We start from the raw sequence: 26,101 nt of genomic DNA, 5'->3' as shown, positions 1-26,101 counted from the left end.
TCGATTGCGCCTCAGTACCAGAGGGGGAAAGCGGCACCGGCGAGGAGACCGACGAAGCAGAGGTAGACCGGACCAAAGACTAACCATTACTGTTAGCTAAACCTGTCACGTCAGGAGAGCGCAGGGACTGGGGAGTGCTCACTCACAGAAGACGCGCTGGGCGGCTGGACAGAACCCGATCCTGAGAAGGTCCAACCGCTAGGCAGCGACGTCGTGTCCGAAGTCGAAGAAGCAAAGGTGGTCGGGGTGGGAACCCAAGGCCAGATGCTCGGAGTCACAAAGCTCGACGTCTCACGGTGCGTTCCACTCCAGGGAATAGGGATGTTTTCGACAGTTGAAGTCACAGGAGGAGCAGCCACGGTGGACTGAGGTTCGGCATTGTTGCCCTCGACTTGGCCTCCTTCGGCAACAATGGACTGCCACGAGCCGCTCTTGTCACCGTAAGAGTACGAGGTTCCGGTGGAATAGTCGGTCACCTTGAGTGACTTGAGGTACATGGTGTAAGGACCAGCGCTATAGTCCGTCTCACCACCAGCCCATTCTGTAAAGTTATAGTAGTTAGAAGAAAGTATATAAATACGGTAAAACAAAAAATGGTTAACTCACGAATCGTGCCATCAGCGTTGTTAGGGTCACCGCCAGCCCAGACTCCGACCTTGACCATCATGGGCGACTGAGGGTACTGGTCGTCGGGAGCATCGTCCGGAGTAAGAGAGCGAACGGTCTGACCGTCGATCTGCCAGACGATCTGCTTGCTTGTCCAGTCGATGGTGTAGGTGTGGAATTCGTCGTGGTTGTTCCGGTTGTCGTGGGTGGCACCACGGTTGTAGCTACCCGTGTTGCCCTTGCCAAAGTAGTTTGTCTGCACATAGAGATCGTTGACTCCAAGCCATTCCCAGTCAATCTCATCCAAGTCGTCCGATTGCAAAACGGCGCTGCTAACAATGCCTGTTCCGGGAGCAGTCTTGATCACGGCTTCAACCCGACCAAACATGATATACCACTTGGATTGGATCAACGGAGCATCACCCTGCTTGGCCACGGTAAAACCAGCACCAGTGGAGTCGTAGGTGGGCGTGCCCACGTCGGTGAAATCGTCAGAGCGGCCGTCGGTGAAATCAAAGGTAGCGGACCGTCCCAACGCTGGCTTGGGAGGACAAGCTAGGAGACAACCCGGTTAGCAGATGATCGCTTAGCCACTTTCCTTAGACAAGAGACTCACTCTTCTCGAGTGGATTGCAATCCGTAAAGGTCTGGGCAGCGACCCCCACGGAGTAGGAGAGAAGGCTGATGGTCACACCAACGAGAGGGAGCCTCATGATGGCGGTGGCTCGGGTATACGGTTGAGATGAGAGATACAAGTCTCAAGAGACAAAAGACAATAGAGTGGAGGATATGCTATTTGCAGATGGAAGATGCAGGAACGGATGGAAGATCAGTGGATGGAGGAGAGATGGGGAGGAAGAAGAACGATGGAGGAGAAGAGGAGGGGGGAAGCTTTTAACGACAGGCGCAAAAGTCTGGACTGACAGCAGGGAAAGGAAGGCACGGCCATGTATGGCCACAAAGAGAAGGTGCCGGTCTGACTCGACCCTCTCTCGGGGCCATCGCCAGCCTCCCCAATTCCCTGATACGGTCAAAAGTTGAGCCTTCCTGTTGTGGTAATTTTTTGGTGGGGTCATAGCTCCTGTGGGACTACCAAAGACCAATGAAATTCACATAACTAATCCATGATCGGTATTCTGATTGGCTCTGACAGCTAGCTACGCCAGATATAGCTTAGTTTTGATGTCACGTGATGGGATCAAGAAGTGCATTGTACAGAGTACTCCATATCGTTGCTAGTAGACTGCATGTACAGAGTACAGAATACTTTGTAGCTATGATGAGAACTGGTTCCACATCGGTAAAAAGGGATGCGGTGGGTGACACCATGTCCCAGGTGGTCTTGAACGTGGTGTTTGCACGAGTAACATATTGTGCGTCGACTGGGTTTCAAGAAGAAAGGACCAAGTGGAACAATGTGTCAATTCTTGCTGTATATACTTCAACGTTCCTGAATATCGATTGATATATGTCCAGTCTTTTCTTCACTTATTCTACAACTATATATTTATCCGTCGGTCACTGAATCTCGTCACCGCCACGATCCATTCCCAGCCTCTTTTTATATATATATAGAACAGATCTCAGTCCCACTACGGAGTGCTCCATACTTCGTACTTCATATTGCACTCAGAACATATATAAATCTCTTCTCTCGTGCAAGATATCGCACATGTTCCGAGTGAAAGAAAAAGATCTCAATTACCTTCACACCAGTTTGACTATGTCAGATGGCTCCACTCCGTGTTGACCTCCTTCCTGTGGGAATAAATATATATCAGTACATACTGTACTTGTACAAGTAGACACTTAATTGAACGACAAGCTGAAAGACAATGGGGCATTGTCATCAGTACAACCGCCGGCTGGTTACATCCGGACAGCCACGTGCGGAGCATATCTCATCTGGATACATCGTGATATCATGACTCGGGCGGTTCCGCGGTTGGCGGCGGACAAACGGCGACTGGATCTGTGTTCGTATCCAGTAACGCGCTGGTAAAGGACTGGAAGCATCATCTGCGTCATGGATCATCGTCCTTTCGCAATACTATTAATGCTTCAAACGCCACTATTGGGAGGTTCATCTCCTGATGTGTTTCATCTCCCTCGATCATTCGTCTCAAGCAACCCCCGGCCGTGAAAAGAAAGGTCTCGGATCTGTATCACACGTGAGGGACATCATCACATCATCCAATTTTTGCTCCGTACCCCGTACTGTATGTATATGATACCGTCTATGCACGCATCCCACCCGGGCTCGACCAGTCAACCCGGTCAGAGCAAGAGGGGAAGACATGAAGTGCGGGATGAAGGACGGACCAACTGTCAGCTAGTCTCGAGAATTGTATCAGGTGCGATTGGCATTGTCTGTGCCCTTTTGTCGTTGCAGCTGTAGTACCTGTAGCAATAGTATAATAGGAGAAAAGGACAGACAGTCAATCCTCGGGCAGCAGAGAGAGAGAGAGAGAGAGAGAGAGAGAGAGAGAGAGAGAGAACAAGAAGAAATGTGTACTCTAGAGTATGCATTTAGTTCTGTTCTTTGCAAAGATCATCCGGATCATCTCGAATCCTTTTCAATAGTCTGCATTTACCGGAGTATGTACGGAGAAATTACATACAGAGAGACGTAGCAGTACTGGTACTGAGGCTGACTCCACTACCCAATCTGGTAATCCTCTCTTGCGGCTCCGTCTCTTGTCTCTCTCCTCACCCTCCAATCTCCCTCACACACTGACATCCTCTCTCTCTCGCGCTTGTCTCGCTTCCTTTTTCTCACTATTCTCTCTCCTATCTACTGACCACTATCCATTACTTTTCCTCTTCTTCTCCTTTCATCATTATATCCCCATCTTCAGCTCTTCCCCCCCCGTCTCCGTTCGCCTCCTTCCCCTCCATCCAGCAGGTCTCTGCCCACAATGTGCGATGACGTTTCCTGAATGTTTCGTTCCTCCTCCCTCCACCAGAGCTGAAAGAGACAAGAGAGAAAGAGATAGACAGAAACAGTTCTATTGATGCCCGTTTTGCTGCTTGTCTCCCTCTACCCGTCGCGCCCGAACGCTAAGCTCCGGGCCTTCCAATAATAATCGCCCTCCTGCATACTACGCTACTTTTAGTACTATTACCACTACCACCGACTCTACTGCACTACTTGCTGCGATCACTATTACGGCTATATCTGATATATATCCCTACGACGTTTGATCATTACAGTATAGCTTCCACGAATTCATGATCTATCTTCGTTCTCACCATACCTTGCCTCGATAGTGCGCTGTATTCGGAAACTCGACCGGACCTCCTTTCACCTCGAACGTGGCGTCCTCTCCCCTCCTCCCTCCCATTCCTTGTTTATTATCAGCAATATATCTTCCTTTTTGGCCCAGACCTATCGCAAATATTCCCCAGTCTCCAGAAAAGAGCCGAGTTTGATCTCGCAATCTCCCCCGCCTCCAACGCGAACACGGAGCAGCATCAAATAAGCAAATTCATATCGCTCCCCGACGTGTCGTTTGCCAACATCATTGATGGTGGATTGTGATAATTTTCTGTGATTGCTGTGACAACCGGTTGCCAGCTGATTGCGCTGTGGAGGAAATCAACTAGGGGTCTTCGGAAGCATGGCTTCACAGGGGCGCCAGCCATTCGAGAGTAGAAATGGCTCTACAAGCTCGGATGCCGGTAGTTGGGCTTCCAAGGACACCGTTAGGGACAATCAGAACAGCTATCGCTCAAATACGGATCCTACTACGTCGAACGGTCGCAACGCGTCTCCGTTTCCAGGAAATGCGAAGATGGATAAGTACGGACTTTCCCTTTCATCTCCCTTTCTGCTTGTTATCGCTGCGGTCTTTGCGCGTCGGTATGGATCGTATTTCCTGATTTGGCCCTGATTTCTCTTATCATGATGATTGCTGCATCGGCTTTTCTTTGATACGTTACAAGCTACAATTGGCTTGCGCCACATGGTACTGTATCTTTCGGACAAGTGCTGACCGATACTAGTTCTAATATGCAAGGTCGCCCCAACCTCGGTGTCCCGCCCGAATTCTACACATCCATGTTCTCTTTGGGATCTTCGGATAACCCCGCAGAGCAACGGAAACCACCCACGTTTGGGAGTCACAGAAAAGCATTGGCCGTACTGGGTTCGGACGATCCTGGCCCTCCCCCGACTTCCAGCTCCGGCTCACGACCACCCTCTTTGAACCCGAATAACCAGACGGACTACTTTAGCCAAGAGCCGATCTCTCCATGGTCTTCGTCGCCAAAAATGGGCCCCACCGATGGCCCTGGGACGTTCTACAATGATTTCTCCGAACAGGAGGCGTCACCCTCCTCTACCACTTTCCGCTCGGGACCAGGCCGGGCCTACGGGAGTGATTCCTTTGAGGTGGATTACGGCAGGGATCACCGGAGACCTTCTGCAGCCAGTGCTACCACGATTAGCAGCCAGGGGTCCAAGTCGAGTGGTAGTAGGTTTCGAAAGAAGTTACAGGGCTTTTTTGGTGATGAATATCTTGGGTCGCGTGATCAAAAACCGGAATCAGACGAAAGCAGTCTCTACGGCAAAAATACCAGACTTGGGCCCCTCGACCAAGCGAGAGCGCGTGAGCGAGCCAACTCAGATGGATCGCGACACATCTCTGACGCCAATAATTCGTCGCGGCCAATGACGCCCCTCCCAGGTCTTCCTTCCAGTGATATTACTCCTTGGGATTATCAGAATTTGGGCGTAAGTACTTGCCAATCGATATTTCTTTCTTTTGCTCTCTTCCGTTTGCGTCTTTGTCTAACCAAGCCGTATCTGTCAGGATATTCCACAGTTTGGAGAAGCACCAGTACGTGACACCCCTATCATCGCAGATCGAAATCGTCGCGGAGCGCAAAGAGATCCGGCTCGGAGACCCTTCCCTACACATCGCCACACCCGCAGCAAAGAAGAAAAGCCCACATCAGCTGGCGACCTTTCCGGATATCCGGCTCGTCCGGCAACTGGGCAGGATGATTCTTCTATTGGGCTCCGCCCTTTTGCAGAAGGCGGCATGTCCTCTGCTATGAACTCAACTACTACTCTCGGTGGCCGTCCTGCCAGCCCCACGCCAAGCGTTCAAAGCACCCATTCACGTGAGCAAGGCCAGAACTCACCCGGTGCACCTTCTGGTACCAAGCGTTCCCTACTGGGTAAGATCCGGTTTCCCAAAGGGCATGGTCCTCTCAAACATCTTCCGGGCTCCTCAAAGGCGGTCCAAGATCAGTCGAAGTCGTCGAAATCGGCGCGCCGTGACCAGTCCCCTGTTAGACGCGGGAGACAGGGAAGTCTTGAGGATGCTAAGAGTTCCAAGTTTCGTGGCCGTCGCAATGAGCCACTCGGAAATGCGGATGAAGCGGGTGTCTGGCCTCTCGACACAGATCTCAATCATATGGAGGGGATCGTAGCGCCCGGTCAAGGAGATCAAGGTCGAGGGCTTGATGAGACGAATGCGCAGCCAGACGACAGGAAAGGGCCGATGCCCCCAGGAAATTGGGACGCCCCTGAGAGTTGGCAGGTGAAAAAGCACAACGAAGATCTCTCTGCGCGGCTGCCAAAGATAGCGAACGAAGCAGCGCGCACCACTTCAGATGGAGGCGGCAGGCCGTACTTCCTTCGCGTCTTCCGGATTGACTCAACCTTTGCTACCTTGTCGGCTGGTGTGGATGCAACTGTCGCGGATATCCTTCTGATGTTGGGCCGCAAATCATTTCTTCAAGATCACCTGAATAACTATGAGATCGTTATGCGGAAACATGATCTCTCCAGGCAGTTGGACCATACTGAACGGCCAATTCGCATGCAGAAGCGATTGCTGGAGCAGGTGGGCTACATGGAGAAAGACCGCATTGAGGATATCGGACGTGAAGATCACAGCTACATCTGTCGTTTTATATTCCTTCCCACCAAATTGAGCGGCTATAGCAGTCTCGAAGGTGATCCGGGATTCAATAAAATGCAGAAATTCAGCCATGTCGACCTCCAGGGCCGGAGTCTCGTCACCATTCCGATTACCTTATACAAGAAGGCATCTGAGATCATTACGTTGAACATCTCGAGAAACCTATCCTTGGATGTCCCCAAAGACTTTATTCAAAGTTGTATCAACCTACGAGAGATTAAATTCATGGGCAATGAGGCATTGCGTCTGCCAACGAGTTTCAGTCTGGCAAGTCGACTGACTTATTTGGACGTGTCAAACAATTGCCTAGAGGAGCTGAGCCACGCCAATCTTGACCGGTTGCACGGTCTTGTCAGCATCAAACTGTCCAACAACAAGTTGACGGAATTGCCTAGCTACTTTGGAAACTTTCCATCCTTGCGCAGTCTGAACATATCCTCCAACAGCTTCCAGGAATTTCCCAGTTTCCTCTGCAACCTGAAGAGCCTGGTCAATCTCGACATTAGCTTCAATAACATCGCTAGTATTCCCAACATTGGCAAACTGCGTACGCTGGAACGACTTTGGATGACAAACAACATGCTCAGCGGGCCTCTCGATGAGACATTCAAGGATCTGGTGAATCTAAGAGAGATCGATGCGCGCTTCAATGCAATTAACAACATTGACAACCTTTCGCTTCTTCCGCGCCTCGAGCAGCTGTTTGCCGGTCACAATGCGATTTCAAGATTCAGAGGATCCTTTCCCAAGCTGCGTTCATTGTTCTTGGATCATTGCCCTATGACCCAATTCGATATCGATGCACCTATGCCGACGCTGACGACTCTCAACATAGCATCCGCTAAGCTTGTTCAATTCCGGGATTCATTGTTTGACAATGTGCCAAGTCTGACAAAAATGGTTCTGGATAAAAACCATTTCGTCTCCATGCCATCGAATATCGGCAAGCTTCGTCGGTTAGAACATTTCAGCATGATCAAGAACCCGCTTGCTGCGCTACCGGTGACGATAGGTTGCCTTACGGAGCTCAAATATCTCAACCTCAGGGAATGCAATCTCAGCAGACTGCCCCGGGAGCTTTGGCATTGTGCCAAACTGGAAACTCTAAATGTATCGTCAAATGTGCTGGAAACTTTCCCGAAGCATGGTAGCTCTCCGCCACAGGCTCCTGGTGAACCCCCTGGTATGTCTGGAGCCACGCAGGGCACCACGGGAACCCCGAATTATGAAGAACTGGGAACGGTTGAAGAAAATGACGAGCGCAGGCCCAGCCAGACGTCTGGTGCCACAAGCTCAGGAGGTTCACCTGCCAGTGGATATCGAAAGCCATCTGTCGCGTCGTCGTCAGGCCAAGGAGCAAGAAAAGTGTCGACAGCCCGGTCCGCCACCGATGGCAGTGCGTTTACACGCAAGGATTCCAATTTCTCACAGCATGTCGCGACCACATTTGCCGGGTCTCTCAGGCATCTATACCTGGCGGACAACCGGCTAGAGGATGATATTTTCCGTGAATTGTCACTAATTCCCGAATTACGCGTGGTCAATATATCGTATAACGAATTGACCGAGTTGCCCCAGGGCCTGCTAAAACGCTGGCCATTGATCACAGAACTGTACCTTTCGGGGAATGAACTGACCTCGCTTCCGTCGGATGACCTGGAGGAAGGGAGCAACTTAAAAATACTCCATATAAATGCAAATCGATTCCAGGTGCTCCCCGCTGAACTCTGCAAAGTCAGCAAGCTCGCGAGTCTTGATGTTGGCAGCAATGCTTTGAAGTACAACGTGTCCAACTGGCCCTATGACTGGAACTGGAATTGGAATCGAAACCTCAGGTATCTCAATTTCTCCGGAAACAAGCGACTTGAGATCAAGCCGAATATCGCTTCATTGGGACCCCCCACTGCCAATGCCACTGATTTGACCGACTTCAATTCGCTTACCCATCTTCGCGTCTTGGGTCTGATGGATGTCACTCTCACCACACCCACCATTCCTGAGGAGAATGAAGATCGTCGTGTAAGAACCTCGGCATCGTTGGCCGGTTCGCTTGCCTATGGTATGGCCGACACGCTGGGCAAAACTGAGCACCTTTCCATCATTGATATGATGGTTCCGCGTCTTAAACCGGACAATGTGGAAACGTTGGTGGGCATGTTTGACGGCCAAACTCAATCAACCGGCGGCTCCAAGATTGCCAAGTTCCTTCATGAAAATTTCACGTCAACATTCTCTACTGAATTAAGGAAGATGAGAACCGAAGAAAAAGAGACCCCGCTAGATGCTTTGAGGCGCACATTTCTGGCGTTGAACAAGGATATGGCTGTCGCAGCTTACAAGTCTTTGGATGATCATGCCATTCGGCAATACCGTCGGGGTACGCCTACGACCAAGCTTCTCAACCAAGACGACATCCAAGCTGGCGGGGTCGCAACCGTTATGTATCTGAACAACATGGATCTATATGTCGCAAACGTTGGAGATGCCCAGGCAATTCTCGTCAAGTCGGATGGCTCCATGAGATACTTGACGCGCACTCATGATCCCGCCGAAGCGCAGGAAAGGGCGAGGATCCGTGCTGCCGGAGGATTTGTTTCTCGCAATGGCCGACTCAATGACACGCTTCCAGTGTCAAGGGCATTTGGTTATTTCCAGCTGATGCCTGCGGTAATTGCGGCCCCATACACACAACATGTCACTTTGACAGAACAGGACGAGATGATCATCTTAGCCTCCAAAGAATTGTGGGACTATGTGACTCCTGATGTGGTCGTCGACGTTACCAGGGCGGAGCGAAGTGATCTGATGGTCGCTGCTCAAAAGATCCGTGACCTGGCTGTCTCCTTTGGAGCTAGCAACAAACTGATGGTGATGATCCTCGGAGTTAGCGATCTGAAGAAACGGGAGCGTTACAAGTTCAGAGGCTTCTCTATGGGCCCATCCTCCTTCCCCGAAGAGCAAATCATCCCAAGTACGAAGCGAACCAAGAAACCACGTGATATGCCCGGGGATTCTAGGCTTGCCCGATTTGACTACGTTGACGCTCCTACCGGTGAACTGGCCATTATATTTACGGATATCAAAAAGTCCACCGGTCTCTGGGAGACTTGTCCAGATGCGATGCGCTCGGCAATTCAAATCCATAACGACATCCTACGAAGACAGCTTGGAATTATCGGTGGATATGAGGTCAAGACCGAAGGTGACGCCTTTATGGTGGCCTTTGCCACCACAACTGCCGCTTTGCTCTGGTGTTTCAATTGTCAGAACCAACTACTAGAGGCGGAATGGCCTACAGAGATCCTGGAGCAACCCCAATGCCAAGTGCAGTATGATACGGAGAAGAATATCATATTCCGTGGATTGTCTGTCCGGATGGGTATTCACTGGGGAGAGCCCGTCTCTGAGAAGGATCCTGTCACGAATCGGATGGACTATTTTGGCCCCATGGTGAACCGTGCATCCCGTATCTCGGCCGTGGCCGACGGAGGCCAAATCTTTGTATCGTCAGACTTCATGGGCGATATCCAGCGTAACCTGGAGGTATTTGCGGACAGTGAGCGGGCTGCTTCGACCGGCTCCGAGGAGAACTATGCCATGGATAACCTTGGGTATAGCATTCGTCGCGAGTTGCAACAACTCAATAGCCAGGGCTTCGTAATCAAAGATCAGGGTGAACAGAAACTGAAAGGCCTAGAAAATCCAGAGCCACTCTATCTGATCTACCCTCACGCGCTCTCTGGACGGCTGACCTCTTTGGAAGAGCAAGCAGCCAAGGAAAAGGCCCCGACTACCATCAGCAAGCACTCGCAGCTGGAGATCCAGACCGATCTTATCTGGCGACTCTGGGAAATCACTCTCCGATTGGAACGACTGTGTGGTGCTCTGGAAAGTCAAGACACGCGGCTCAAGGAACCAAACTCGGCGATATACAATGTGGTTAAAAACCATGGAGGTGAGCTTGCTGACTCGGCTGTTATTGGCTTGGTTGAGCACCAGGTGGTCCGTATCGAGGTAAGCCATGATTCCTATTTGGCAGTCTTCTCTTCTGGTCCTGTGTTTCTAACATTCTCCAGGTGGCAATTAACACACTCGCGATGCGACATATGATGCAGCCGTTCAGGCCTGGCGACCGGCTTGAAGACCATGCTACGCCAATTGCTGAGGTGATGCAGCAGTTGCAGACGCAACTTGCAGAATACCGGGCCCTTAAAGAGCAACTGGCTATCGGTGCTGCTGGCAGCTCCGGCAGGGACGAAGACTCCAGTAACGAGGATGGCTCAAGTTCCGGCTCATCGTCATACTTTCAACTTGCTGCGTGATCCATCTTCACCATCTCTCTCCCGATGTACATCTCCATTTTTTTTTTTGGACTCTTACTTTTCTCTCTTACTTTCTTTCCTTGTCTTCTTTTGAATATTCATCTCTCTTTACCTCATTGTTGTTCTTGGTTACACCAATTGTGTGGCGTCTCGAGGGATTGTGGAGCGTTTTCAGGAGCATGGACAGGAGCTTGGATGGATTTTGAATGTTTTATACTTGACTTGCATGATTTGTATTTAGTTGCCTCCGTGCAGGATGCACTCATGTTCTTTTAGCATCTCGAGGATCTTGCATAAATGGGAGTTATTTACTGGACAGAGCATCCTCGTAGTCTTCCAGGGCAAAGCATGCTGTGGCGTCCCGTATGTGGCGCACCACATCACGTGCATCCACATGATGAGATTTGTTTATTGTGATTCTGGCTCTTTCAAGTCCACTCCCTCTCTCTTCTGTCGTCCCCTCCACCCATATTCATCTGCCTCCATCTTCATCAAATATTGAAGTATCTCACGGTTTAAATAGGGTAGAACTTGGTCTGTCTTTTCAAAGTTGAGGAAATTCAGAGCCACTTCTGTACGTCCCGGCCCCGCTTTGCTGTTGCCCTGGATACCAGCTCAACGTGTTCTTGCATCCAGAATAGACAGATTTGTTATCGAAACAACTTTTTTTCCTCTGGCGATACCATTTCGGAATCGGATCCGCAACGTTCTGGACATTAGAGCGCGGCAAGCTTGCGTCTCGAGAGCGCTTCTGCAGTTATTGCATCACTTTTTCCCCTCTTCCTGTTTTGCCGGCCGGTGGACCTCGATATAGCCCGCCATGGCAGACTCTATGGATTACCTCTCCCCAGATTTCGATCTCAATTCCTTAACCGTTCCCCGTCTTCGAGCGATCCTCGTCAATCACGATGTCTCCTACCCAGCTTCGGCAAAGAAGTCGCAGCTTATCCGCATCCTGGAGGATGAGGTCCTGCCCCAGGCCAAGAAACTGATTCGGGATCGGGAACGGGTGAAGAGAACGAGTGAGGGAATAACGGACATGGGAAGTCGGGCGACATCTGTCGCCAGTTCGTTCGATGGCTATCAGGACTATCATGAGGGTGTGGACAGGGATTCCATGCCCCCTCCACCTACGCCCTCGAGTGTGTCGACGGCCGGAGCTCGACGCGCCCGGTCGACGCGCAGTTCGAGAGCACCTACGGCAGATTTGGACGAGCAGGGTATTCCAGCTACACTAGCGACCGCTTCGAGGCGGTCTGTAGCACGATCGCAAAGCAGGCCTTCCCGTCGCATCGATGAGGGTGCTGCGACACCGGTCGCCAGGAAGGATATGGCTACTCCCCGACAGTCTACAGTCAAGAAGTTATGGAGAAACGAAATGACCCCCTCGACCGAACCAGAACTACCTCACCCTCCGCCGTCTATCAAGCCCGAGCCAGTCGAACGTAGCGTCTTCACGGATGATAACCCGTTCCAGAGTGGAAGCTCTCCTGCTTCTTGGGAGCAGCAGAAATTGCGGAGTGCAAGGAAGAGCAATTCTCGAGTGTCGGAAAGTCCTGTCAAGGGTGGTCTGCGTGCGCGAAAATCAGAGACGCCCATCAAACAGGAAGACGGGTCTTTTGCTTCCACAAGATCACCGTTCAGATTCTCGGGTCCTTCTTTGGAGCCATACCAAGAGGAACCTGAAGAAGGGGGTTACAATGATGAGGAGAGCGACTACGACGCGGGTGAGGAGTTTACACCTGAGGAACAGCTGGCGTTAGAATATGAGCAGGCAGATCGAATGTATGCAGCTCCTGCTCAACCCAGTCGTCGAGCACGCAAGCAAAGCAAGGCGAGCAAGGCTGCCCCATGGGTGGTCATCTTATCCCTTCTCAGTGGTTTTGCTGGTTGGTGGCGTAAGGAGAAGGTCGAGATCGGTTTCTGCGGAATCGGAAAGCCTACATGGTCGCTGGCAGAGACTAAAGTGCCCGAATGGGCCAATGTTCTCGAGCCACAGTGTGAGCCGTGTCCACCACATGCGTTCTGTTACCCCAACTTTGAGGCCCGTTGCGAGCATGATTTCATCCTCACGCCTCATCCCCTATCGCTGGGCGGCCTGGTCCCTCTTCCCCCAACATGCGAGCCTGATAGCGAGAAAGCTCGCCGTGTGAAGGCCGTTGCGGACAAGGCAGTAGAAGAGCTTCGTGATCGGAGGGCCAAGTGGGAATGTGGTGAATTGTCGGCGGATGTAAAGGAAGCAAAGTCTCCGGAGATCAACGAGCACGATTTGAAGCGGGAGATTGGAAACAAGCGACGTAAGGGCATGAGCGATACCGAATTCGATGACTTGTGGCTGGGAGCTCTGGGCGAAGTCATTGGGAAAGAAGAGGTCGTCGCCAAAACTCAACAGTAAGCCCTCCTTTCCTTCTTACCCATACTCAATTCGATCCACCCTCTAGGATCTGGATGCGGTACTCTCTTTTCTTTCTTTCTCAGTTCTGACATCATGGAACTAACAGAGGCGCCAACGCAATGACAGACCCTCCGGTGCTCTCACCCTCTCCTCTACAGCCTTCACACGTCTCCCCCTCACATGCGCCTTCCGTCGCCACCTCCGACTCTCTCTCCTCGCTTATCGACTCCCTCTTTCAATTCTGATTCTCTGCGTTGGCGTCTTTGTGTACATACGTTCACGAATACTCGCTCGCCGGTCTGACATGGCCAGGGTACCCGAGCTCGTTGCCACGACTTTGGATCGGTTGGCGACGCAGGCAGCTCTGCATGCTCGCGGCGAAGCTCGTGAACCGTATATCCCTATTGGACAACTGCGGGACGACGTGTTGCGATCAGAGCTGCAAGGACGGAGGCGGGAGGACCTCTGGCGGCGCGTCCGCAGCGTGGTCGAGGGCAATGCCAATATCCGAGCTGCAGTTCGAGAGGGCCGTGGTGGCGACGTTGCGCGTGTGTGGGAATGGATAGGAGGGATCAGCAGCGTCTCGAATCGTCGAGAGAGCAGCAAGCAGTTCCATGTGTCACGGGATAGTGGTAATATTAATAGCGAGGGGCAGGAGCAGTATGATCAACATCAGACAGAACAACAGGCTTCTGGTATTGATTCATCGCGCGCTTGGAACGAGGGAAGGCCTATTTACTGACTGGACTTTTTCTTTTTTTTGCTGGCGTTCGTTGGACTTAGGCTAAATTGGTCGCCTATTTCTTTTCTTGTATCTATTTAGGAGAGATTATTCATTATTTTGGAACAGAGACAGGTACGAAGTAAATACGAGGTATTATGTACCTTTTTTGACCAGCTATTACCGTCCTTTGACCGATTATTCCAGAAATGTACTTGTGCATTGTAAATCAACACATGCATAGTACTAGAACTCGATATCCTGTGCCACCTACGAAATACTTGTACTCGGCATTGCGAGTCGTTATTGTGGGCTCCATACAGGATGTTCCCTACAAAGCACTGAAATCAGAATTCAATATTCCTTATAGAGTAACGGGAAGTCCCTTCCACTCTAGTACGTAGTACTCCGCCTGATCGATCATCTGCGGGTTTGGCTGGAACATGATAGGATCTGCCGCCAGCGCCACTTACATTTTCTTATACATACATACTAGTAGCCACATAGTACATAGCACATACTCTGTGAGGAAAGACCGTGCATTAGGGAACTTAATCCATGAGCTCCCTATGGCTCGGGTGATGTCTACGTACTTTGCGCCGTGCAGTAGTACTTCGGAGTCTGTGCTAGTACGGAGTATGCTCCGTACATGTGCATTAGCACTCTGAGCAGTTCCACGGTGTGTCTGACGGGGGACTACAATACTACAAGTGACCCATCCAGTTGACGGGACTCATCTCCGCGGTGCTTGATTGGCTGGGTGGGTAGCCGAGGATAGGTTGTTACTTTGTAGGTCGCAATACATACTCTGTACATAGTAATGAATATCGGGTTTTACGAATCATCAATTGGCACGATTGGAGTCGACGTTATTCATGGGATTGGATCGGCAGGAGTCATTGGTACTCCGTATAATGGGCGATATCTATCAATCTGTCTAACTACACTACTTGTACTGAGTGCTATGGTATAACACCGGCCCGATGACCCTCGCAAACGATTCAGTGCTGATAAATCAACAAACGGGCAAGGGGTACCCCTCCAAAGCCCTACCAGAAAACGGTGTGGGAAGCGGGAGCGCTTGAAGCGAAGACAACCCATAATTTGCCACAGTGGGTAATGCACGCCTATTAGTACAGGTGTCGCGAGATTACCGATTCCCCCGGTCCACAGTGGAAAAGATATCCGCTAGCAGGATAAGGAGGCCCGTAAAAACGGCAGGAGGGCGGTCAGTCTATGCGCTATTGGCGCTGTGTATATCGTTCTGTGCGCATAGATTAGTTCCTCTTGTCTCTGTGGACTACTAGGGCGAATCGGAGGGGATCGTCGAGTATGTCTCTGCTTGTAGTAATAGCAGTCGCCATAGCACACTGTACGAGTTGATGCATCGATGCCTCGCACTCGCTATCCTAACCGTCTGTGTCAATTTCTGGGTCGGTTCCACCACGCATGTTGAACATTATTAATGGTACGGTCATGCGTTGAGAGTCAATTTCTGGTCACGGTGGAACTGCTTCTCAGTACGGAGAATCGCTCCGGAGTAAAAACACCGTCCAGATTTACAAAAGTAATCGGGTTGTACTAGTACTGTACTCGACACATCAATGGAACCAGCGCTGCCCGTTGGCACTATCCGCGTCCGATCCCAGATCTAACCGTTGATGTACATGGTCAAGTCTGATGAACATTGAAGATTGGAGTGTCTTATGCTTGAACTGTGTACTCCGGAGTAAAGCCGTGAAACTAGTCTGGATTGGATATGCATCATGTTCGCGTGTTATCACATGACCTACTGTATTCAGAATAGCGGGTTTTCCTCCGAATTCAATCTCGATCACTCCTATCAAGCTTATCCAACTGCTCTACAAGAGAAGATCATGGAAAAGTAAACAAAGTTAAGAAAGTTGGTACGTGCTCTGTGAAGTAGTGCTACACTTAACCGAATGCTCCACATAGGCTGACATTTTTACAGTTCAACGTGCCGATATAGTACTACAGAGTGCAAGTACGATGTACATACCACTTTTGAGCACGTCCCTCTTAGCCCGCGCCAGACTAGAATTTCACCGTGGCTGTTCCTCACCTATCAACGGTGCAGGAACCATTTCCCGACACTAAACTGCTTATGGTATGCTTCAGAAATGCTAGTCCGTGTTAGTTCCCATCGTTTTTCGCCACACGGAGCCACACGGACCCAACGGCGTTTGAAATATGGGCCGGTTGCGTCGAATTATACCCATGGATCCAGCTTCGGGAATCTGTGGGTTGAAATCTGTCGCGCCCAACACCACGTTTGTACTTCGTAAAAGGTACGACAAGCCACTGCTTCCACCCCCCCGCCCAAACAAGTTTCAATGCACTATGAGCTTCCGGAGAGTGTCCCCGAACATGGTCCGCCGGCCGAGGAAATCTTCGTTTGAGTTTAAATAACTTACCGGGTTATGTGTATCATCCTCACGGAAGTGCGTGCTCACAGAAGCAAAAGCAAAGGGATTGAACTATGCTAGTAAAATCACTAGCACAGTGTGCGAACTCTCCGCGCATACCATACTTGGTAATGGAGAACATAAGCATCATTAACTTATTATGTGCCACTACCGTATCCTTTTTTCTGGTACGGTACGGAGGCCAACCAACGGGGAAGATCTCGTCGTTCCAAAAGGGGAGGCGGCTGCGTATTCTGCACAGATTATTACTCCGTAATTTGGTCGCCCAATGAATGCCCACTTTCCGGAGAACTGCAGTAGCCTCCAAATTTCTTCAGGCTTCCTGCTCTGCGTCCTTCCGGGCTACTACCGCTAGTTCCAGGACGTACCAAGAGTACAAGTACAGAGAAATTGGATTACCTGGCTCCTGGGGATTGGGGTCAGGTCCAATTATGTATTTTTTTGGTCAGCCCGTGTGAGAGACAGGCACTTTCCGGAGCCAAGTTGTCGATTTTTCTCTTCCTGCACCAGGCCCGCCCAAACCCACATTCCATCTTGGAGCCCCTCTGAGCTGCAAAACTACTACTTGTTATTATTCTTGCCTTTATATTGTGCGTCTATATGAAAGGAGGGAAAGAAAAAGAAAAGATAAGAGAAAAGGAGAGAGAAAAGATACGCTGACTCTCTCACACACATCTACGGCAGACTTGCGCACACCAAGCATACGCCCGAATTTCACACATACAGAAATTCGAGGCAAAAATAAATAATACACAAAACTGCTGGGGTCCCTTTTCTTTCCCTGCCAGGAGCATGTTTCTAGGGTTTATTCCCAAACTCTTGACCACGGTCTTGACAACAAGCACATCTTGAGCTCTGTCCATCACATCCTCCATTCTATTCTCTTTACTTTTTTTTTCCTACTTCTTGCTGTTATCTGTTTTATTGCAAATCTCTCCCCTTCCGTTTGCTCCTCGGACTATGGCCCATCAGGGTTCCTCCAGGCCTCTCCGCCCACTTGCACCTCGGACCGCATCAGGAGGTCTTGCTCCGGCAAATCCTGATCCTGGTCCCAATGAGGAACACAAGGTGAAAAGGGCGTCAATGGCCTGTGCAGAGTGCAAGCGCCGTCGGACAAAGGTATTTGCATTCATCGTCTCTCTAGTTTCCAACCCTTCTCCTCCGCTCTCCGTTGCCCGTCTGCTCGTCGAACCGATCCCAAATTTGAATATTATTCTCACACGTGTTTTCAGTGCAGCTATGATACCACAGGCAGCCCCTGCACCGAATGTACGCTACAGGGATGTCAATGTTTCGTCGATGAGTCCGCAGACAAACGCCGCAAGGTGGCTGCCAAGCGGGCTGAAGAGGAAAATAAGCGCCTTCTGGAACGAGTGAAGCAACTTGAAGGATCAAGAGATTATGAACGCCAATTCAAGGAACTGTTGCTCGAAGCTTTTCGAGAGGGAGACGAAGATTCTGTGACTGCAATCATTCACAGCATTAGGTCACGCTTACCCGAGGACCACATTTTGGATGTTCTCAATCAGGTCTTAGACAAGGCTGAGGATCGGGCTGCTACCCTCGAGGACGGAGTCGAAGATGCGCAAGGTGGAAGGGTGGTGGACGGCGTGCCTCCATATTATCCGCCAGATTATGCGACGCGATGAGACATGAGAGGATGGATGCACTCATTGACCAGAGACAATTGAAAACACTGAATGGCCGTATGCGGGGAACATTGAAAAAAAGCCTTATCTACACCCATTGTCATGACTTTTTCCGAAGATAACCTATGCCAACTTCTGCCCGTCCTCAGGCAAATTCCCCCGTCCGGTGGGAATAGAGATAACCGGGAATAGTGTCACAAGGGAAGCGAAACGGTTATTTCATTTTTATGGACAAGAGAGGGTATTCTGGGCAGCTGGATATTGGGAATTATAGCAGGCTATCCAGAAAGAGTGTCAATGACTAGGGTTATCCACAAATGTGTATCTGTCTGTCTCTGCTTCATTCCTTTCCTCTTATATCATCTTTCTCTCATTTTGTTTCTTTGCGCTAGCCCTGATGACAGTCTACTTACGGAAACCTTCAAAAACAGTTTAATGACGCTTGCAAAAGGATAGCAGGCCGACAAAGGATGCTTCTGCCTTTTTTTTATCCCCCTGCCTTGGAGCGCTTAGCGCCAATATTGCACCAGATGAGCTTCAAACATTTACCCTGGAAGCTAATTCTCACATCCGATAAAAGATTCAAGGAAAACAGATACACCTAATGAACTATCATCCTACGAATTCTACGTGCTTCCGTTTCCATTCTCGAACCGAGCCGGTCCTTTCCTGTACCCTTCCTCCCGAATAAACCTACCTCGCTCGAACCGGGAGTATACATGTGGAATATACGGCAACTTCTATGGGATAAAAATACTCTGGCAACGTAGTATTAGACCTATGTTCTTTCACGATTTTCTGTTGAGCCCTTGTTTTGGGACCCGGAAATATGGATGCATGGCACCTGCTTCACCGTATGATAGGATCGATGTTCAGTGGGCTGTGAGAGCGACGGGCTATGCGGATCATCGACGAAAAGATGGCCGCAAGCTTTCCGGGTTGACTCGTGCTCTGTCGGCGCCACGGTCAGCTTGGTCGATCGCGAACACTGAGGGTTGCCTCTACGGGGGTGATGCTAGTAGTCCGGTTACTTCTCTTCGCTTGAATTGGCTGAGATACGGGACGGCGTTATTTGTTCCTCATTTACCATTGGGGCTGGGATTTGATATAGAAAAGCCACTCAGTATGCAGGCAATGACCTTGTAGGAGAGGTTCAGGTCACGCAACCTGCGCGCTCGTCTCTTTCAGCAACATCCGCCTCCTTTTTGACTCTACATGCCACGCTGGATAATATGCTTGACCAAATCGACTTCCAATCCCCCAAAATAATTATATTTATGATGGTAATTATTCTGCCTTTGCGCCCCGGGACCTGCTTCCCCGTTCAAATGTGGAGTTTCCCCGACCCCGCAGGGCCGTGCCGACGATATCATCCTGGCAAATCCGTGACTCGGAAACTTCTCCTCTGCTATTTTCCCTCCTTTTTCCTATCTTCTTTTCGAAATTTACGCGGTATTCGCGTGGAATAACGTTTCTTGTGTGCAAGTCGGGGCATCGCAGACCCGGAAAAGTACGCAGCCACTAGCCTCCCATGCTTGCAGTGCCAAGTACGGAGTAACCGCCATCGACTAGCCATCTTATCTCCTATCGATTTCAATGGTTGCTGCTACAATCACTAGGGCAGACGCGCAGTTATCGCCCGGAAACAACGATCATGTCGAACTCTTCCAGAACAACGCTGTCCCTGCTGCTGGGCGAAAGAGAAAAACTTCTGACTCATCCGCCGGAAACAATAACAAGAGCCATGCGCAACGGCAAAAAATCACTAGAGCGTGTGATTACTGCAAGGGAAAGAAGACTCGTTGCACAGGGACGCTGCCGTGCTTGAGATGTTCTAGGCTGTCGCTGCGTTGCGAGTACAATGCTGCTTATTCTAGGGGGTTACCCCCGGATCCTCTGCCTTTTTCTAAAAGCGGAGATGGTAACGCTAGTCCTGTATCTAATCATGCCGGTTATGGGCTTAGTACTCCATCTCAGGGATCTTCCAGCAGCCGTTTCAGAGATACTGCTTCGTCGCGCTCACAGCCTCGTAGAGGCAGCTCGGGGCTTAAATCCCATGATTCACCAGAACCAGTGGCCACAGACCTCGAGGGCAACTATCTTGGTCCTTCATCGGGAATATCTTTTCTCAATCGAGTGTGGCAGCGTTTACACCACGATGAATCATCTGCGATCACGGACGAATTGCAGAACGAGTGCTCTTCAAAGAATACATCGGTGTTCATGTTCGGGGACAGGCCATATTCAAACTTCCAGGAATCCGGCTTTACGCTTCCGCCTTTCGACAAGGCCCGGGAGCTGGTTGATGTCTACTTCGATTACGCCATTGTCACTTACCGCTTTTTGCACAGAGGAAGTGTCGACGAGTGGTTGATTCAGGTGTATGAGAATGATTTCTCCTTCGCGAATCCACCGACTGGCAATATGGTTGCGAGGACCGCAATCATTCTTATGATTTTTTCAGTGGCTACTTTGTACGAGGAGCAGCATCCGGGAATCCAGAAAGATCATGGGAATGAGAGGTAAATACTTTTCTTTCTCTGTTTAAACCATGGCATACAATACTAAGCCACTGCAGTGAGCTATGGTATACGGCCTCGAAACACATGTCTTCAATAGAGTCCGGTCCTCCACGACTAGAGACGATTCAGGCACGCCTGGGTCAATGTCTTTATCTGCTCTCGTCCTCTCGAGCAAACGAGTGTTGGTATGCATTTGGCACGGCCTTGCAACTCGTGACGGCATTAGGATTACATAGAAAGTTTCCCGCAAAGAAGTCAAAGAACGGAAATACCTACCTTGAACAAGAACTCCGAAAACGCATCTTTTGGAGCGCATATACCTTAGACAAGTACCTTAGTGTCATGTTTGGACGGCCCAGGCTGCTTCATGATGAAGATATTGACCAGGAACTTCCCGAGGAAATGAATGACGAGGACATGCTGCAAGAAGATCCGGCGAAGAGAACAGGCTCAGCAGACTGTATGATGATCGCATCTGTTCTCCATTACAAGTAAGCCCTTTGTCTTCTACTTGTCGGGTCTGCGTGTTAACGCATGCTTATTTGTTAGGATCGGTCGTATTCTCGGGGAAATCTCACGGCAGCTTGGTTCGATCAATCCTCATTCTCGAGATTCGCCACTTGATAGAGTCGTTCGTCTTACTACAGAGCTGGAGAAGTGGAAAGAGGAGATGCCACCGTTATTCAGTAGCGTTCGCCCGACGAGTCTTATCCCGCCGCTTTGTCGACAGAGCCAGGTTTTACAGCTGGCGTACTCCCATGCGATGATCCATGTTACCCGGTCATTCCTCTTGAACGATTTCACAGACCTCAGTCGCAGACCTCAAATACCTCATCCGACAGTGACGAATGTCTTGCAAAAATGCATTGGTGCCGCTGAGAATGTCATTACTCTCGTAGACAGTCTCGCGAAGCAGGGCGTCATGATCCAGTCGTTTTGGTTCACGCATTATGTATGCTTCTGCGCCATTATTGTGGTATACATATACATCATTCAACAGCATCAATCCTCTTCTCCATCTGCATTTTCACCACAGAGTACGGAAAACAGCAGTCGCTTGCACGACCTATTCAACCTTGCAGAAGCCTGTCAACAGCACCTTGCAGAAGCCACTCGCAAAAACTGCCCGAGTCGTCGCTACAGCATCATCTTGGAGGAACTGAGACGTGAAGTCCATAGGCAAATCGGTTCACCATTACCGTCGAGCACCCCGGTAAACCCGCAAAATCAGAAAGCTCCACTGGACCAAGATCAATTCCTTCTGTCCAATATGGACCAGCCAGTTTCGTTGGATTCCAGTATTTTGGACTATGCTCCGCCACAGAACTTTCAGGCCTCGGACTTGCCAGGGGCTTCGTTTAACCCCATGGATGACATTAATCTGCTGGAGAGCCTGGAAGGGCCGAATTGGTGGGCCCAGCTGGATTCTTGGGTGAGTGGATTTGCAATGAAGTTGAATTAATCGATTTGACTTACTTTTTTGCAGGCCTTTTCGAATCCGTCTAATGATCCGTCCATGTTTATGTTTTGATGTACAGTCAAAGATCTTGTACAATACCCAGCACGAATTTTTTCTTTTTGGTTAGCGCAAGATGATATCCAGACGGCATAGCTGGGTGGTTTACTTATGGTTAATCATAACACTGCATTTGCATTTTGCATTTTTGTCTATTTGATCAATTGGCATTTGTCCGCATTTGGTATAATTGGAGTCTCAATTACTGTCGACTACGTTTATATGTTTGTCATAAGGAAATGGTTCAAACTCGAAGAGCAATATCTGTGTCATGATCTTTACTTGTTTCCGGGTGAACTGGGAATATTTTGAGTATCCGGTACAACTGTTAGGGTCATGCAATCAACGCGTATGACTGACTACCTTCCGACTCAAATGAACCGAGAACACTGGCAGTATCGGATATATCTACAAGGCTAATACTCCGAGCATTATACACAAGGTTCTCGGATATTCATTCGATCCAAAGTTTTTGGGTTGCCTTGTCGGAATAAAATCCGGTCCACAAGCTTTTCCGCAACGGCCTTCTATACGCAGGGCCGAAAATACTTGATATCACTGATGGATTTCGTGGGGTGCAGATCATCTTTGGGGGCTGTTATAATGTTGCGTTTTTCTTCTTTTCATCTGGAGATGTACTCGATATTTTCCCGAGAATCAGTCACCTTCCAATTGATGCACACTTTCTTTTCACCATGTTGGAAACGCCATTTCCGCCTTCAGAAACCAAGCCTCCATCGGCATTTTCCCCCGTCCCGACACTGGAGGTCAAGACGACTTCTGTCAAGGTGCCAGAGAGAGAAGCATTGACAGTCGATGAGCTCGTCCGACATAGAGCGTCACTCGGTTCCTCGCAACCGGTGATATCGTATCCACGCACAGGTACCGACTACGTCGACTATCCACTTCGCCAACTGGATATCTATGCTTTTCGAGTTGCCAAGGACATTGGAGCTCGTATCCCTCCGAGAACGTCTTCGTTGGAGACACCTGCAGTGATTGCTCTCCTGGGACCGTCTGATCTCAGTTACCTGGTCACTCTCCTTGCGCTTACGAAACTCGGTCACTCAGTTCTGTTTCTCTCGACGCGAATTTCTCTTGAAGCATATGCCTCGTTGTTGGAGAAGACACAGTCCAAGCATATCTTTATCTATGGTTCCTTCAGAGATATCGCGGCCGAACTCAAAGGGCGACTCCCGGATTTGCATGTCAGCGAGATTCCGACTCAAGCGTCCTACGATTCTCCTATTATTGAGGATGTCGACACAAACCTCACGCCGCACTTGGACCTGGAAAAAGAGTCCAAATATATCTCGTTCATCATCCACTCCAGCGGCTCGACAGGCCTTCCCAAACCGATCTTCCAGACCCAGGGTGCTGCGATCAGGAATTACGCTGGGAACATGAACATGTCCGGATTCATCACGCTTCCGCTGTACCACAACCACGGCATCAGTTGTCTTTTCCGAGCGGTCCACTCGTGCAAGACGCTCCATTTGTACAATGCTGAGTTGCCGCTCACAAAGCAGTTTCTGCTTGGCATTATGCAGGACCATGAATTTGAGATCTTCTACGGAGTGCCGTATGCTCTCAAGCTGCTTGCGGAGTCGGATGAGGGCATCGCTGTTCTGGCGAAATTCAAGGCTGTTATGTTTGGTGGTTCTGCTTGTCCGGATTCGCTGGGTAACCGACTAGTGGAGAGCGGTGTTAATCTTATCAGTCACTATGGAACGTATGTATTCCGAAGCTCGTCTACAGTAAACCTTTCTGACGACCATACAGGACTGAAACTGGTCAGTTGATGACCTCTTTCCGGCCACGGGAAGACAAGGAATGGGACTATCTACGCCCCTCAGAAGCCGTAAAGAAGTACCTTCAATTCGAAGAGCGCAGTCCTGGCATCTTCGAGCTCATTTGTCTGGACGGCTGGCCGTCAAAGGTGATGTCCAACAGACCAGATGGTTCCTACGCCACGAAAGATCTCTTCTTGAAACACCAGACAATCGAAGCATACAAGTACTATGCACGCCTGGACGACACTATCGTCCTCGTCAACGGCGAGAAGGTGAATCCATTGGATATGGAAGGCATTGTTCGACAGAACGATCTGGTTTCCGAGGCCGTCGTCTTCGGGTCTGGGAGGGCGAGTATCGGGTTGGCTGTTGTTCGTGCGCCTAACACGGAATTCTTGTCTGACAAGGATATCATTGAACGTATTTGGCCTGCTGTTGAGAACGCCCACGAGGCCATGCCCGCGTATGGCCAGCTTGCCAAGACTTTGGTCAGAGTCCTCCCGGCAGACACTGAGTACCCTCGTACGGACAAGGGAACTGTGATCCGACAAGCCTTTTATAGGAACTTCAGCCAGTTGATCGACGAAGCATACGCAACGGAGAATGCAATGACCGGCTCATTGAAACTGTCAGAGCCAGAGCTGAAGACCTTCATCAGGGAACAGCTACAGTCGATTCTGCCGGCTAAAGCCCAGGCTGCTTTGACTGATGACGCTGACTTTTTCGGTCTCGGGATGGATTCGTTGCAAGCTACGCAGCTACGGTCTATTCTTGTCAAAACGATCGATACGAATAGTCAGCAGCTGGGACTTAATGTTGCTTTTGAGCATCCGACGGTCAATGACTTGGCGCGTTATCTTGGCTCCCTTGTTTCCGGGACAGCGGATAGTGGTGTATCGGCTGAGGAGCAGATGAGGGTGTTGATTTCGAAGTACAGTCAGTTTGAACAGCATAGGCCGGTTCCTAATGGTCTCAGTGGGGGATACATTGTGAGTCACTTTTGCCCCCTTGTCTGTTTCGTCGAATGCTAATAAAACAGGTCGTTACAGGAGCTACCGGGTCGCTGGGTAGTCATGTGGCCGCAAGATTATCGGTTCTGCCACATGTTCAGAAGGTTTACTGCCTCGTACGCGCAGGTTCGATAATCGAGGCATACGACCGTCTGCTCATATCAATGCGCACTCGAAGAGTCTATGATACTCTCCCTGATGCCGCTCGAAATAAGCTGGTCGCGCTTCCATCGGATCTGTCTCGGACCACCCTGGGACTAGCCCCCACGACATACAACACCTTGACTTCAGAAATAACAGACATCATCCACTGCGCCTGGTCCGTCAACTTCAACTACCAGCTCGCCAGCTTCGAAAAAGACAGCATCGGCGGTCTCAAAAACCTAATCGACCTCGCTCTCAAAGCTCAACGACCAGCACCAGCAACATTCAACTTCTGCTCCTCTGTCAGTGCCGTCGTCAACACCGAAGGCAATGATATCCCCGAAACCCTCCCCGAGAAACTCAGCTACGCACAAGGCATGGGCTACGCCCAGTCAAAGCTTGTAGGCGAGTACCTCTGCGCCGCCGCCAAACGGCAAACAGGCATTCGAGCCCGCGTCCTTCGAATCGGCCAGGTCATCGGGGATACACAGCACGGAATCTGGAACGCAACAGAGGCAATCCCGCTAATGCTCCAATCCGCCACGACGATCGGTGCACTTCCAAAGCTCGACGAATCGCATCTTTGGCTTCCTGTCGATACCGTCGCGGACACCGTCATCAACATCACGCTCTCATCCTCATCAGAAGGCACAGAGCCATCAGGCATCTTCAACATCGTCAACAACACCCCCTTCCACTGGACGCGCGATCTCCTCCCCCATCTGCACGCCGCAGGCCTCGACTTTGAAGAAGTCGATCAGCGCGAATGGCTCCGTCGTCTGCGCGAATCAAACGCAGACCCTGTTCAGAACCCACCGATCAAACTGGTCGATTTCTTCGCAAACAAGTATGATACCGACCAACCACGGCGGACGTTGAATTGGCGCACGGAGGAGGCGAGACGGGTTTCGGGTGCATTGGCGAGCGCTGGGCCGTTGAGTCGGGGGCTTGTGTTGAGGATAGTTGAATATTTCCGAAAGGGTTGTTGGAATTAGAGTGTTCATATAAGCGACCTTTTGTTGATTCTGTTCATGCATGTCATA

At 50.2% G+C, this 26,101-nt stretch overlaps 6 protein-coding genes across 6 annotated transcripts; 5 read left to right on the top strand and 1 right to left on the bottom strand.

The window, feature by feature from the left end:
* Positions 1-11: 11 nt before the first annotated feature.
* On the bottom strand, positions 12-1,319 carry ACHE_80635S (glycoside hydrolase family 16 protein; the record flags this gene model as incomplete). Its single annotated transcript, XM_043284027.1, has 4 exons — positions 12-79; positions 143-541; positions 607-1,161; positions 1,223-1,319. 4 exons carry the CDS (start codon positions 1,317-1,319, stop codon positions 12-14), a joined length of 1,119 nt encoding a protein of 372 aa, XP_043141248.1.
* A 2,907-nt stretch (positions 1,320-4,226) lies between these two features.
* On the top strand, positions 4,227-10,861 carry acyA (adenylate cyclase acyA; the record flags this gene model as incomplete). The annotated part of the gene is made up of 4 exons (XM_043284026.1): positions 4,227-4,408; positions 4,612-5,341; positions 5,421-10,553; positions 10,616-10,861. The coding sequence occupies 4 exons, from the start codon at positions 4,227-4,229 to the stop codon at positions 10,859-10,861; spliced, it is 6,291 nt and encodes a 2,096-aa protein (XP_043141247.1).
* Positions 10,862-11,681: 820 nt separating this feature from the next.
* SRC1 (putative sister chromatid separation protein (Src1)) lies at positions 11,682-13,998 on the top strand (the record flags this gene model as incomplete). Its single annotated transcript, XM_043284025.1, has 2 exons — positions 11,682-13,252; positions 13,383-13,998. 2 exons carry the CDS (start codon positions 11,682-11,684, stop codon positions 13,996-13,998), a joined length of 2,187 nt encoding a protein of 728 aa, XP_043141246.1.
* Positions 13,999-17,384: 3,386 nt separating this feature from the next.
* ACHE_80632A (Zn(II)2Cys6 transcription factor domain-containing protein) lies at positions 17,385-18,073 on the top strand (the record flags this gene model as incomplete). The annotated part of the gene is made up of 2 exons (XM_043284024.1): positions 17,385-17,543; positions 17,657-18,073. 2 exons carry the CDS (start codon positions 17,385-17,387, stop codon positions 18,071-18,073), a joined length of 576 nt encoding a protein of 191 aa, XP_043141245.1.
* A 1,596-nt stretch (positions 18,074-19,669) lies between these two features.
* Positions 19,670-22,126, top strand: ACHE_80631A (Zn(II)2Cys6 transcription factor; the record flags this gene model as incomplete). Its single annotated transcript, XM_043284023.1, has 4 exons — positions 19,670-20,595; positions 20,652-21,086; positions 21,145-22,027; positions 22,082-22,126. 4 exons carry the CDS (start codon positions 19,670-19,672, stop codon positions 22,124-22,126), a joined length of 2,289 nt encoding a protein of 762 aa, XP_043141244.1.
* A 680-nt stretch (positions 22,127-22,806) lies between these two features.
* On the top strand, positions 22,807-26,053 carry ACHE_80630A (putative NRPS-like enzyme; the record flags this gene model as incomplete). Its single annotated transcript, XM_043284022.1, has 3 exons — positions 22,807-23,843; positions 23,894-24,893; positions 24,944-26,053. The coding sequence occupies 3 exons, from the start codon at positions 22,807-22,809 to the stop codon at positions 26,051-26,053; spliced, it is 3,147 nt and encodes a 1,048-aa protein (XP_043141243.1).
* Positions 26,054-26,101: the final 48 nt, after the last annotated feature.

This window comes from Aspergillus chevalieri, chromosome 8 (assembly GCF_016861735.1).
Source record: "Aspergillus chevalieri M1 DNA, chromosome 8, nearly complete sequence".
NCBI lineage: Eukaryota > Fungi > Ascomycota > Eurotiomycetes > Eurotiales > Aspergillaceae > Aspergillus > Aspergillus chevalieri.
The sequence above is the reverse complement of the archived record's forward strand: the minus strand, read 5'-3'. Positions and strand labels throughout refer to the sequence as shown.